Below are 15,438 nucleotides of genomic sequence, written 5' to 3' on the forward strand. Positions count from 1 at the left end.
CAGGTAGCAGTTGTTGAGCACATACACTACCTCACTTACATGAGCCATAGACATATAGATTTCTCTCATTCAGCCTGTGGGCTGAAAAAAGAAATCTGAGGCTTTCATCCATGCTAGGGCCACCCACAGCGTGAATTTCAGCTGATTCAGCAGCCAAATTTCAAGCAGTATATGGCCAGCTTTACCTTCTGTTGCCAGCAATAAAGGTAATTTTTTATAATTTTTTTGGACAATCGTTAATTTTAAATGTTTATTTAATTTTTACATTACTGCAAACTCTGTTACAAATAAACATATAAAGGAAACCTGTGCTGTGTGTAGACTGCAATCCTTCATGAGTGAAGGCTTCAAGTAAACACTGCATTCCTCCTTTTATGATTCATTTCTTGATGCATTTATATTTTTGCTGCATGAATGTTCAGGTCTTATCTCTGATCTTTTTTTCCTGCAGGTGTACTTCCTGAATGTTTGCAGAATGGTACAGATATTATTTCTGGCCTTGAACAACAAGAGATGAAACTGCTATCTGAAGCATTAAGGTAAATGGTTATTTCTGTTTGTGTAGTGAATCAGGACGCAAAATGAGTGGTGAATGGCATGTTTACTTATTACAAAGGGAATTGCCTGGCACAATTGATAGTGCGTTTCAGATATATTCGGGCATATCCATTTGATTGAAGTACATTTGACAGAATGCGTAGATTATGTATGAACTGGCATTTCTACCTTTTTTTTTTTATAAGCACATTAATCCAATGCGTTTTGGGAAAAAAGACTCTACCTTCAGGGCTATTAAACAAATACGAAAAATATACAGAGAAACAAATTATATGAGAAAATATATAACCTACATGGGAATTTTTCCCATTTAATAACGTGCAGAAACAGGTTAGTTCATAACTATTTTTTGCTTCACATTCACGCACGGCTTTACATTATCTAACATCATCTATGTCACAGTAATACCTACATACTGATTTATATCACTTAAGACCTGACCATATTAGCGCATTCCACACACATATCCATTGCAGAGTCCTGTAGGCTCGATGATCACTATTCAAAATATTTTTCTTTTATTTCATTTTTTTGTTTTTTTTTAGTTTATCTGCAGATTTCCTCTCAGCTCAATTATCACAATTACTATTGCCATTATTATCATTACTATTGATTTTATTTCTATTATGATTATTTATATTCTGATTATTTTGATCATGTCAGGAACTTTTGATTGATTGATTTATTTTTGTTTCATATTTGTTTAATAGCCCTGAAGAAGGTAGTCTTTTCTCCCGAAATGCGTTGGCTTGATGTACTTGTTGTTACTCTCAATAAATGCCTCCTAATCTACCATCAAAAGTGCATTCTTTTGAACATCGGGCACTCCTTCTTTTCTACTGTTCCAAGTATACTTATGGAAACTACCTCACGGCTGTACCAGAAAGGCAGCAGCCCAAGAAGGTTTATCGCCAATATCCACCATTGGGTACAACTGACTGGAGGGACTTCTCCCTACCCACTAACGGAACCACCCACCAGTGACTGATCCAGTCAGTCCAGCACAGTCTTCAGCACAAACAAGATACCTTTTTCATAAGGCAGCTTTCAGTGCTCACTGGGTTGAGAGGCCTAGGTGTCATACAACCCAGAAGGCTGAGGATATCCTCTGGCAAGCAAGAGGTACTGTGAGAAGCAGCTTTTGATTGAGGAGTAGTACAGTCTGGTGTGTGCGTGTGTTTTAATGCTGCCTGAGGGTCTATTTTAAGAAAAAAAAATAGGGCTTTAAAGTGGTTGTAAACCTCAGTTATGAAATATGAAAAAACATATTCCTCTATAGTGTGTACTTATCTCAATCCAGAGTACTACATGTCATTTCTGCTGCTTTGTTCCTCTATCAGCATGAGTCTGCTCTGACATGTTTTCATGACACCAAGAGAAAAATCTGCTTACTCCAGCAGATTGACAGCCTCAGCTCTGTTCCTGTGTGCCATGTGGAGGGGGTGTCTCTTCCCTCCAATCAGCTGTCAGAACTCTCCTCACTGAGTTCTGCAGAATGTAACTTCAGCTTTCCACCCCATTTTTTTCTGCTCTCAGACAAGTTATATAAATTCTGGACTTTGAATGGATGCAGAGAGGAGATGACTGCAGATAAACAGATACAACTTGTGTGGGAGGACTTGTTTCATCTCTGCATATCACCTGAGGACAGGCACTTCACTGGGTATATGTAAGGGTTTACAACCACTTTAAATGTTTGCTGGAGTATGCATTTTGTAATGTGTAAGAAGCAGGGGTGGACTGACCATTCGAGCACTCGGGCACTCCCCGAGGGCCAGGGGTCAGTAGGGGACCCCATGAAATGCCCCTGGTACCTTTTTTTTTTTTTTTTTTTTTTTTTTTTTTTTAATAGGCTTTTTTTGAGTGTGGGCAAGGACATAGGGGCCCCATGATCCCCTATTACCCGGGGGCCCCATGAGTTGTCAGTCCGCCCCTGGTAAGAAGAAATAGTCAGTATTTTTTTTTTTTTTTAAACTTGAAGTTTTTAGGAAGGGTAAGAAATATTTGTAAATTTATGTTTTTAACCTTTCAGAATATCAAGAGAGGAATATGAGCTTGAACAGTTGCACAGAAAGGTAGGTAAAGTCTTAAATGAAATAATTAATAAATGAGGAAAAACCTCAGAGGTTTTTGTCATTTTATTGTATTGTTTTCAGGAAAGAAATGCAGCCAGCTTAATAGAAAATCCCCCCAAAACTTCCATTTCTGCTGCAGTCACAACATCACCGAAAGGTAATTAATCTACAAATGTAGTTTACCATGTCTGAATAAAAATAAATGCATATTTTAGGTGTAATTCTGAGAGCACAACCTGTACAGAACAAGTTATACAATGATTATCTCTAGACCTGGCAAATTATTCATTGTACTATTACTACATCTGTTGGTATCATGTGACTATAGCAGACACCCTCAGCTGTGTGCGTGTATGTGTGTGTGTATATATATGTGTGTGTGTGTGTGTATATGTGTGTGTGTGTGTGTGTGTGTGTGTGTGTGTATATATATATATATAGATAGATAGATAGATAGATAGATATATGTATATATATATACAATCTATCTGCTGCCTTTTCACGTACATGAGCTTTAATGCCATCCCAGTCTTAGTCCGTAGGGTTTAATATTGGGTTGGCACACCATTTGCAGCTATAACAGCTTCGACTCTTCTGGGAAGGCTGTCCACAAGGTTTAGGAGTGTGTCTATGGGAATGTTTGACCATTCTTCCAGAAGTGCATTTGTGAGGTCAGGCACTGGTGTTGGAGGAGAAGGCCTGGCTCACAGTCTCTGCTCTAATTTATCCCAAAGATGCTCTGTCGGGTTGAGGTCAGGTCTCTGTGCAGGTCAGTCAAGTTCCTCCACCCTGAACTCACTCATCCATGTCTTTATGGACCTTTCTTTGTGCACTGGTGCACACTCATGTTGGAACAGGAAGGGGTTCTTCTTCAGTTGGAAATACCAGTCAAGGTTTTTCTTACCTGTCTAATCGCTTTCTGCAAACTCCGTCTGGCGAGATTACCTAACGCTAACCCATAGACTTGAGATTATTGCCCAATCTGCTATTGGCCTCTAATCATCTTTTGTTTATCTAAGTCTTTAAAACTGTGGTTATCAGGGTTGTGACCACTACTGAATATAAAATGTTCGTACAAGTGTTCAGGATTGTGACCACTACTGAATATAAAATGTTAGTTCAAGTGTTCTTTCTTGGCTAAACATTTATACGCGCATTTTCTAGAACAAATGTGTAACTTTTTTGGTTTAGACAGGGTAACAGGTTTTCTTGATAGCAAGTTCCACCAGTAATCTATACCTCCCTTCTTTTTTTTTGTGTTTTTTTTTTTCCCCCACACTACCCTGCTGCCCTGATACACAACAAAAACTCCCCAAAATATCTTAACAACAAAGGTGAAACTTTCTCATGATTATTCACACACATTCCCACACCTTGCTTGACAGCAATCGGGCCTGGTGTTTGGCCACTTCAATTGGCACAGAGCAGTGCATAGAGGGAAATAAGGGGGTATTTTCATGCGTTTCCCTTATCTTGAAAATATTTGTTTTTTTGAGTAGCTGTGGTAGATCAGAGGAGTGTAGAGAAGAGAATTAGCTCCCGATGCTGCTTGCTATCTAGCAAACCTGTTGCTTCACCTAGTCCAAACAAGGTAGGTGAATATCTATTGGTAACCTAAAATCATACAGTGAATCTATTACTCACTGAACATGGGTATGTTTTTTGAATTTTGGCACACTAAGAAAACAATTACATTCATGTCTGAACCCTGTAATTTAATATTAGGCTCCTTTCTTTTTTTGCCTATTCTGTTCAGAATTATTTAACTGAAAGTGATGTTTGTTGGGAGCATTGGCCGATTTGCACCGAAGAGTCAGCCACTTTGTTTAGTTGATTTGCTGAGTCCTTGACGCCACAACTGCTGTTATTGTTGGCTAGCTGCAGATTTTACTAATAGAGGAACAAGTTTTGGGTATGTTTAGCATAAATGTATACTGAGGTTTTCATCTTGCACAGGTCATTTTGCACCATCTGTTTATGCATGTGTTTTAAGACTCTAAGCTTGTACTTTTGCTTTCCAGCAGAAACCATGTATTTGGAATCTAAAAAACAGCCATTACAAATAGAAGAGTCCCCCTATAAACCTTCAGCTACTCAGATTACAGAGCTGAGCAGCACAGAAGCGGCTCAGGCTTGGCTGGAGCAAGCAAGAAAAGAGGCTGGCTTACAAGGTTCTGTCACGGTAAGTAGCATTTTTAATGTCTTAGAGTAAACCTAACCTAGCCTAAAAGGTGCTCAGAGTAAAAATGATGCTGTATCACAAGCACCTTGTTCTGCTAGCAAACACTTTTTAAGAAAAACAAAGCAACATGCTCTAAGACCCCTTCCGATCCTGCTTCAGAGCTCATCTGCATTTACTGCAAGCAATCCAAAGGAAGGAGCAACCACTGTATACCAGTATTAAGTTCCATCAACAGCTTTATTGTTCTAGATGGTTCAAGTACATCCGCACCAGTATCCTCATAATCTGAAACATTTCACACACTGGCAGGGATTAAAGATGAATTCTGGGAACAAAAATGTTAATTTAACTACTTCCTGCCCGGCCACTGTAAAGGAACATCTGGGCGGGACTAACATTGTTTTGGGAGGACTGCATGATCTGTGGATACAGCGGATCACAGATCAGGGTACAGGGCTGTTGTGATTGGCCCTGGTACCATGTGGTTGCTGTGACCAGTCATTACTAGTAGTATACAAGGGCTGTTTTTCATGATGCCATTGTTTACTACTGTCATCTCTGTGATTGGTCACAGTGATAACATGGTACCAGGACCAATCACAGCAGCTTTGTATCATGTGATTATTATAATACAGGATTTATATAGCGCTAACAGTTTGCGCAGCTCTTTACAATGTGAGGGCAGACATTACAATACAATTTAATGCAGCAGGAGGGATCTAAGAGGGAGGGTTGATTGATAAAAAAAGGTAGTAACTGTGGGGGATGAGCTGATGGAGAAAATAAAGTACAGATATTAGGTGGGGGCATTAAAGGCTTGTCTGAAGAGATGGGGTTTCAGGGATCGTTTGTTTTCTACTCTTGTCTACATTTAGTAGGCACATACGCAAACTGTTGTAATTCCTACACCATTCACCTGATTTTGATGTAAATACCCTCAAATTAAAGCTGACAGTCTGCAGTTAAAAGCACATTTTGTTCGTTTCAGTTCAAATCCATTGTGGTGGTGTATAGAGCCAAAAATGTTAGAATTGTGTCGATGTGAAAATGTCGAAATTGGGCCCAAAGTGTCAATATTTTGTGTGGCCACCATTATTTTACAGCACTGCCTTAACCCTCTTGGGCATGGAGTTCACCAGAGCTTCACAGGTTGCCACTGGAGTCCTCTTCAGGGAGCTGGTGGATGTTCGGGACCTTGCGCTCCTCCACCTTATGTTTGAGGATGCTCAATAGGGTTTAGGTCTGGAGACATGCTTAGCCAGTCCATCACCTTCACCCTCAGCTTCTTTAGCAAGGCAGTGGTCATCTTGGAGGTGTGTTTGGGGTTGTTATGTTGGAATATTGCCCTGGGGCCCAGTCTCCTAAGGGAGGGGATCATGCTCTGCTTCAGTATGTCACAGTACATGTTGGCATTCATGGTTCCCTCAATGAACTGTAGCTTCCCAATGCCGGCAGCACTCATGCAGTCCCAGACCATGACACTCCCACCACCATGCTTGACCGTAAGCAAGATACACTTGTCTTTGTACTCCTCACCTGGTTGCCGCCACACACGCTTGACACCATCTGAACCAAATAAGTGTATCTTGGTCTCATCAGACCACAGGGCATGGTTCCAGTAATCCATGTCCTTAGTCTGCTTGTCTTCAGCAAACTGCGGGCTTTCTTGTGCATGATCTTTAGAAGAGGCTTCCTTCTGGGACGACAGCCATGCAAACCAGTTTGATGCAGTGTGCGGCATATGGTCTGAGCACTGACAGGCTGACCCCCCCATCCCTTCAACCTCTGCAGCAATGCTGGCAGCAATCATATGTCTATTTCCCAAAGACAACCTCTGGATGTGGCGCTGAGCATGTGCACTCAACATCTTTGGTCGACCATGGCGAGGCCTGTTCTGAGTGGAACCTGTCCTGTTAAACCACTGTATGGTCTTGGCCACGATGCTACAGATCAGTTTCAGGGTCTTGGCAATCTTCTTATAGCCTAGAGACCATCTTTATGTAGAGCAACAATTCTTTTTTTTTCAGATCCTCAGAGAGTTCTTTGCCATGAGGTGCCATGTTGAACATCCAGTGACCAGTATGAGAGAGTGAGAGCTATAACACCAAATTTAACACACCTGCTCCCCATTCACACTTGAGACCTTTGTAACACTAACGAGTCACATTGCAGTGGGGAGGGAAGAGAGAGATCACTAGGACAATTACAGTGTCACTGTGGTAGGAACTGCTGTGGTAGTGATCAAAGGCATAGTAGCGCCTCTTCAGCACCTGCTTTAACCCCTTGGACTCTGCACAAGCATCCTCATTGTTGTGATTGGCAGGCATACAGAGGGCATAATTCTTGCCACATTTGTGAAGCAAAGTACTGCAGTCATGGCGTGTATACACCCCCAGCCACTGCCTCTGCAGCTAAAGGGGTAGAAGTTGAGGGGTGGTAAAACAGTAAGGTTTTACACTCCCCCCCTCAACCTCACATGTGAATGAGCCTTAAAAATGCAGCCAGTAACAGTTCTCCGATCACCCCCACAACAGCCACAGTCTAGCTAGAATCAGTGTTCTTGATTGCCACCACAATGTGCAGCAAGCAACAGTTTTCCTAATCACCACCACACCAATCCCAGCATCACCAGACCAGTGCAGCCAGCAACAGTGTTCCTGATCACTGCCACACCAGTGCATCGTTGTCTCTGCTTACCTCCCTGTACTAACCCTGGCCTGTTTATTGACCACGTTGCTGTCTGCTGCCTTGACCAATCCTTTGCCTGTTAGATGACCATATCTCTGCCTGTGGCCTCACTTGACCCACCTACACATCCCGTTGACTATTTTCCTGCGAGACAGAGACACTAGTCCCAGTCATCTCCTATGGACAAATGAAACCACAGGAACTCTATTGTGCTTCTTTTCTGTAGCCTCCTGTACTTCCTGGTCAGTGAACATGGCATTCCTGGGGACAGCCATGTATCAGTAGGCTACGCTTGCTTGGCTACAGGAACTTGGACTACTCTAGGGGATACTACATTAAGCTATTTTGACTGATCACTCGTACAGAAGCGACTATTATTACATTGGACTGCTTATGTACAGTACATTGTATCTTTTATATCACACAAATCAACCAATTGTATCAAAACCAGACAGTGAAAATGTCTCACATGTGGTATCACTATACCCGGGAGGAGTAGGAGAATGTGGGGTGTAGTTCTAAGTATGCCCATGCTGAGTGTGAGAAATATCTTATTAAATTGCCAACTTTGTGTAAAAAAAAAAAAAAATATTTTCTTTCTGCGTTTTCCAAAAACTTGTGGTAATAAAAGGCTTCCAAGGACTCACCATGCCCAAATACTGTGGCTGTTTACTTTCCAAAATGTGGTCATTTTGTAGGTGTTTCCACTGTCCTGGTTCTCCATGGTTTCCAAAAATGTGATAGGTAATCATGAAATTAGATGCGCCATCTTATGCCCCTGGAACGCATGAAGGTGCTCCTTGGATTTTGGGCCTCTCACATGTGGTAGCGCCATACTCAGAAGTAGCAGAGATGTTTTGGGGTGTGATCTAAGTATGCCTATGATGTGTGTTAGGAATATCTTATTAATTGACAACCTTGTGTAAAAAAAAAACAAAAAAACATTTTAGTCTTGTTACACTTTCTGAAAACTTTTGACCCAAAAATTAAATTTTCAAAAGACTATGCCTTTCAGAAAATACCTTGGAGTGTTTCCTTTTCAAATTGGAGTTATTTTGTGGGTGTTTCGACTAGTGCTCCAGGGCCTCTAGAAATGGGATGGGTAGTCAGGAAATTATATAACTAAATACCTTGGACTGTCTTCTTGCCAAAAAGGGGACATTGTGGGGATATCTGTACTGTCCTGGAAAAGAAAAAAAATAATTTGGGTACAGTGTTGCTTGACTCTCCATGTAACAGTTCTAAAAACTGCAAAATGGCCTGGGAAGGAAGGGGGTAAAACAGTCCAGTCTTGAGGTGGTTGAATAAATTCCTCCAAAAGCTTTTTTTTTTTTTTCTTCTTTTCACCTGGTGATTCTGCCAGTAAGGCAGGCCATACATCAAGCAACACAGTCAGTGTTGATGGGGTAAACCCTCCTGCAGCACTATTGTGTTCTGCCAGTGGGGTCCCTATTGAACTGGCTGAGATTTGATCCACCTATGACCAGCTTTTGTCTGTTTTTTTTTTAAATTCCTTTAACAGCCCAGCTATCCTGACAAAGTTCATAAAGTGTTAGCTGGAGTTCAGTCCTTAAGCAGGCCATACATTGTCCAACGAGAAAAAAAAACTGAGTAGATATCCCCTTCCGCACATTTGAGGTGGATGGGGTTATCTTCGCCACTGCACTATTGTATTCTGATAGGGGAGAGACTCCCCTGATGTCAGAATACACAGATCAGCGCTGCAGCAGGTGACCGAGCAGCTTTAATGTGACAGGGCGGTTGAACAGAAGCTGAGTGGTAGTTTGACTTCTATTCAGCTGCAGTGGTCACACATGGATCAAAATTTGGTCAGTCCCTGCTGAACTGGACAAATTGAAAAAAGCCTAAAAAAAGAAAACTAATGCAGCCACCAAATCTAAGAATTGGTAAAACGTAGTGTATTGATTTTTTTTGTGTTGAGCTTTAGAAATTGTCTGTGTCTTGGGTTCAAGTTGTCCTGGGGACCGGGACTGATTTGAGACTAACACACAGGCATTAGGTTTAGTTAAAAAAAGTTTTTTTTTTTTTTTTAGGTCAGATCCACTTTAACAGATCAGAATATTCCGAAGTAAATGGTTGAGAACATGTTTACATACATGGCAGTGTCATATCCCAATTCATCTCTGTTTTGTCAGTGTAGCTGAATAGAAAATCTGCTCACATTTTATAACATAAACTCTAGGATGTCATTGAATGATATCAGATTAGCTCGATGCCTCTGATAAAAGGGGTGGGGCATTGTGGGACCATGGAGCTTGACAGATACAAGAAATATAACCTGATCCTGGTTTTGAGTCTATACTGTTTGGCTGGCCATACATTACCCACTTGCCCTCCGGAAGATTTATCCCCCTTCCTGACCAGGCCATTTTTTTGCTATATGGCGCTGTGTTACTTTAACTGATAATTGTATTATCATGCAACGCTGTACATAAATTAAATTTGTCTTTTTTTTTTTTTTTTTGCACAAATAAAGCTTTCTTTTGGTGGTATTTGATCACCACTGCATTTTTTATTTTTTGCAGGGACACAAGATCCGTTACTTCCCCCTCTGTCAGAAAAGAGCTCTTACATAGGCAGAGCTCCATTCTGTGCCTCTGCCCGATGATTGGCGGGTGCTGGCGGACATCCGTTCACCGGCACTCGCAGATTGTCTTCTGGTGTGGGTATTCACCTGTAGGTTAAAGTGCAAAATCACATTTATATACGTGATTTAGCACAGGAGGGCCACTCTATGGCAGTAAATCTGCTATGGGGCGGTCTTTAAGTGGTTGTACAAATTTCCTTTAGATTTACTAAAACCATATAATACGAAGTCAAACCTAAACACATTCAATTGGTATGTATTCAGGCAGGACATTGCACTACATAGTTGAAGGTAAATCTAAAGGAAACGGAGTAAGAAAAACGGCATTTGGCTGAATAAATGACCCTGCACCACAATTGTTAAATAAACATTGCTTATCTGGTACTCCATAGCACTCCTTGATTGTGTTTTACCTTTGAAATACACATAAAGAGCTTGTATGGCCCTTTGCTGTAGGATTCCAGCTGTAATTTGAAGATTGAAGAGTGTTGTTGGTCTCCTCTGTGAGCATGAGTGGTGGTAATTTTTCGATATGATTTTTTTATACTACAACCTAATAAAAGGGATTGTTTAATCATTTTCTGTTCAGGGCTTGACACAGGTGGAAAAGGAGAAACTTCGAGAACGTGCTGAATACCTGAAACAGAGAAGAGCTGAACTTTTATCAAGGAAGTTGGATTCCGAGAAAAAGCCACACATCCCTGAAGAGTGTAAAGAACAGGCACAATGTTCCAGACCGGTAACTCGCTCAGAACACAAGTTTATGGAATCCCCAAATTATTTAAGATCAAAGTGTGTAGGGCTAGTGTAAAGGAATATTCAACTTGCAATATTGAATTACCATAGCAGTCTCTGAGCTCTCTAGTTAAAGGCATATTTTCGCTTTGGTTTTCAGTAATGAAGAACATTTATATAATATTGGTATATTTGGAACTTAAATGTTAAGCACAGAGTAATAATGTAGCAAGTCACTCTGATCTGGGGGAAATAGTCCATAAATATAAGCCTGGGTCCACATATATGTGATGTGGGAAAAGTAGCAAATCCTGTGCATTACCTGCACCACATTGAAATCGCACTCCCTTCATGGGACCTGCTGCAGGTGTCAATGTTAAATCAATGGCACCCTGAAACCGCTCGCAAAACACAATGTGTTTAGCAGAATTGGATCGCATGGGTGTGACCACCCATGCGATCAGATTCAGTTGTGGCAAAAAAGGGTTCTGCACCATTTTTGTGTGGATGCAGTGTGATTTAGGCCATACAAAATGAATGGCTCAAATCACACTGCACAGACATCACATGTGCAGTGCGATTCTTGTGCGAATCACATGCGGTTTCCCGCAATGCACAAGTGTGACCCCAGGCTAATGCACAATGTTACTACTAAAATCACTATCTTTCAGTAAGAAGATTGGAATAAAAAAAAAAACAGACCAATGACCCTGAAGGTACTCCCCTCAAGAAAGTCCTAGAACACGCTCCCTAAGATATGGAAGTCAAAACAAATCTCCGGTCCGGTGTGACACTGATGGAATAGAGGCTAATTGCAGGGAATATCGCCAGGTTTTAGGGACCCAGTGTGATGCCAGGAAGAAATACTCTGTGGTCAGGCTAGGCCCATCTGGCATCAACAAAAGCACGTTGACTCAGGCCCTAAAGATGGCCACACATAGATGAAAATTCGACCGGCTCAGCTGGGACTTGTGTACAACCAGCCTGCTGTTTTTTTTTTCCCTGAATATTTAGTGCACTGATCTTTTGCTAGCAAGGAAGACTCCCCATTTTCCCTGCCAACAGAACACAATAGCACTGCGGGAGGGATTCCCCCATCAACACTGACTGTGTTGATGAGGGAATCGAGTAGTTTTATTCCTTTCAACCCATGGTGTAAGGAAAGAAAATTGCACTATCTATGGCCTGCCTATAACTCATGAAAACACAGAGTTGTAACTGAACCCTTGCAGTATTAGAGATAAACATGAATAACCTGACGAGAGTACTGATGCTTACCTGGTAGTGTTGGGGGACCATTTCACGCCTTAGCTGTTTAGGTTCAGTGTTTTGCATGCCAGTTGTGTTTTGCATGCATTTTTAGGTGTCATCTCTACCAATCTGAATTGGTAAAGAACTTTTACTTGAATGTTGACAGCCCCTTTCATTTTTTCCAGGAAAAGGAGATGGATGAAGAAGAAAAGAAAATCCTACAAAGAAGGAAGCTGTTAGCTGAAAAACTTAAAGAAGAAGTAATTAATAAATAAGCCAGCCACTGCACTGCACATTTCTTCCATTAATCTATTGCCAAAGCTAAGCGTGTGTGTGTGTGTGTGTGTGTGTGCGTGTGCGTGTGCGTGTGTGACACACATTTTGTATGCCTTAAATAAATAGTCAGTTTGTGGGAGAAATTCTCATGCAGTTAAACATGACATAGAGTAGCTGTTGTGCACCCACACACAGAATGCTGACACTTTTATGGTATAATTGGTACACTTTACTTTTCAGGGATTCTATAGGAAAAAAACAGACTCGAGATATCAGAGTTAATGTTTATTGCCAGAGGTTTTTTTTTACTCATTACTGCCCACTTTCATGTTGCTAGTTTTGCCATTGGCATTGACATTAATACACTGTTCAACAATTAAAAGGGGAGGCTGCATTAAAGACATACAGAAAGAACAGGGAGAATTTGTTCAGATTGTAGCCAGTCATTGAGGTCTGAAGCCTGTTCATGAGGTTGTCTCTTTCTATAAACTTCAGTGCAGTATATGCTGTGTAGAAAAAAACAGTTGGGTCAGGTTCACACCGGTACACTGCAGTTTGGGTGGAGTGTGATTGTATCTAGGTTTTGTATGTGGTTATAAGTGTGCTCCTTTTAACCTCTATTAGACTGCATCAAATGTGCAGCATGCAGGACTTTGATGCAATTTCATGAAAATACACGGTCTAATACAGGGTTCAAAATTTCAAGTCCTGAGCTACTAAGCTAGGCCTTAATAGTTACTTGCCACCAGTTGCCCCACCCAACCCCTACCCTGCCTCGCCCCTAAACACACCCTTGATTTATGCAGAATTAAATCGCTCCCACAGCCATGTCCTCTACCCCCTTCACCCCCCCCCCCCCCACACACAGCCATGTCCTCTACACCCCCTTCACACCCTCCACACAGCCATGTCCTCTACCCCCTTCCCACCACTACCCCCACACAGCCATGTCCTCTACCCCCTTCCCACCACTACCCCCACACATACACAGCCATGTTCTCTTCCCCACCTTCACCCCGCCCCCCACAGCCATACCCTTCACACCCTCCAGGACACAAACTGTTAAAAGATGCAGAGACTTGCACACAGTTCTGGACAACAGGCAGGAGGAAGTACAGTACTGGACAACAGGCAGGAGGAAGTACAGTACTGGACGGGGGGCAGGAGCTGCCAGAGTTAACATTTCAAGTCAACCAGCAGGTGATTGGTTGCTAGGTGGTCCAAGCAACCAAAAACCAGCTTGTTAATAGGAAAAGTTAATTTTGGCATCTCCCGCCCCGCCTCATCCAGTGTTTTGCTGCCTTCCACTCTCTGCTCTTGGAAAATGACAGGGGCCACCCCCCACCCCATCCAATGTGGCGCCTGGGACACACTCACCCTCATGTTATTTCCACTCGCCAAATGCGAGCAGGCAAGTGGAAATTTTGAGGCCTGGTCTAAAGGTTAATAGCATATCTAAAACTGCATGTGAACAAACACAATAAAGTTGCGCAGCACACTGGTGTGAACCCGGTCTTAAAGCTCAATTCAGGCAAACTTGTAAATACGCAGTTTAAATACATATATAGTATGAGACCTGTGTTTTGTATTTCTGTCCATCTATTCCTTAAATTCACATAGATCAGTCAGGTTGGTGTTTTTTTTCCCAATTGCATTTAAGCAATAGAACTTACTCACCACCATGTACCCAGCCTGTTAGCTTTGACGTGCTGAACTGTGAAGGGGAAAGATACAGGCTGATGAGCTCATGACTTTTCATTCTGCTTTCTCCTATTGTCATTAAATGTGTATGCAGCACACCTGATTGGCTTGGAGTGCAGCCCCTCCTCAGTCTGAGGGTGCCCGCAGAAGGTATTACAAGAGGCTACTACCCAGTTAAATTCAGGTTATTAACACTAGTTGAACGTAAAAATAAATGTAATGATTTTTAAGACATACTTGTTTTAACTGGTGTTTATTTCTGTGTTTTAAATTTTAAAATGATTTGGTGTTGGGTGAAACATCCTTCTTTATGCTTCCTATTTACTTCTGGTATTTTACTGGTATTCCTTGTCAAGTTAAATCTTGAGATAAAATTGTTAATGCAACATCCTGGAGCTCCCTGCCAGCTTCAACTAATTATGCAGATGACCATACCATCTGACACTTTTTGGGGGACTGGCCCCCTTCCTCAGGGCAGTGCCTCACTGCTTCAGTTGGTATGGTCATTTGGATAATTTGTTGAATTTGGACAATGGGCTACTGGATTCTGTTTTCTTGACATGCCACAATTCCATTTTGGTTTGTGAATATATCATGTGTTTTTTCTACCCTGTAATAAAATGCTAGAGATAATGCACAAGGTGCACTCTTTGTTTTTTGTTTTTTTTGTGTAGCATTGGATTCCCCGATCTGAGAAGGGCCAAACTATTTTAAACTTTCAGTCCGAGATGTACAGTGGACATATGGTATAAGTATCTTCAATGGCAAGCATTCCTATGGTTTCTGAGCATTTAAGTGTCAAGTCTACACTATTCTATGGTTGGCAGTAGGGTAAAGTGTGTCACCTCTGGTGAGATGTATTAATATTATTATTAACACCTGGTCATCCAGCCAAGACTAAACTTTGGGTGCATTGAGTTTTAGCTTAGTTTTTAAACTGTAAAGTAAATATATTCTAAACATAGCCCTGGTTTTTACAGTAATGGTCAGAGATACAGGGTGACCCTGTCTTATTTGTTCACGACACCGATCACTTTATAGGGTCCAGGCTTCACTTATCATGGTGGGCTTAACCCCAAAGGGATCCTTGAGGTCTGGGTTCCATAGGAATAGGCCCTGGACCTGTATAATACCGTGCAGCTAGCTACACACATTGCACAAAATGGCAGGGTGCAAGAATCTGTGCCTGAAGCAATATAGCAGGCTCTCTACATGGTGCAGGGTCCGGGTACATCTCCTGAGGTTTGACTGAGGCTGCACTAATCCAGGAGCACTTGCTTCTATTGTTTTATTTGAAGACAGTGAAGAGTTGGTGGAAAAATTCAAAAAGAATATAACCAGTTACGGTAAGAATGAGTTAAGCT

General features: G+C 41.6%; 1 protein-coding gene across 2 annotated transcripts in view; it reads left to right on the forward strand.

Annotated features, from left to right (window-relative positions):
- The window catches only part of CFAP36 (cilia and flagella associated protein 36), a 48,531-nt gene extending 33,817 nt beyond the window's left edge, over window positions 1–14,714 (forward strand). Inside the window, exons 5-10 of one of the 2 annotated variants that reach the window (XM_089686546.1) lie at window positions 452–539; window positions 2,591–2,633; window positions 2,715–2,790; window positions 4,658–4,815; window positions 10,701–10,850; window positions 12,283–14,714. In XM_089686546.1, coding sequence (XP_089542672.1) covers window positions 452–539; window positions 2,591–2,633; window positions 2,715–2,790; window positions 4,658–4,815; window positions 10,701–10,850; window positions 12,283–12,372 — 605 coding nt within the window. In that variant the 3' untranslated portion in view covers window positions 12,373–14,714. Of the gene's footprint in view, window positions 1–451; window positions 540–2,590; window positions 2,634–2,714; window positions 2,791–4,654; window positions 4,816–10,700; window positions 10,851–12,282 lie in introns of both variants that reach the window. The other variant, XM_089686545.1, reaches the window with a different exon arrangement.
- Window positions 14,715–15,438: the final 724 nt, after the last annotated feature.

Source organism: Staurois parvus, unplaced genomic scaffold (assembly GCF_062004578.1).
Source record: "Staurois parvus isolate SC_StPar_1 unplaced genomic scaffold, SC_StPar_1.0 ptg000401l, whole genome shotgun sequence".
In the NCBI taxonomy this organism is placed as follows: domain Eukaryota; kingdom Metazoa; phylum Chordata; class Amphibia; order Anura; family Ranidae; genus Staurois; species Staurois parvus.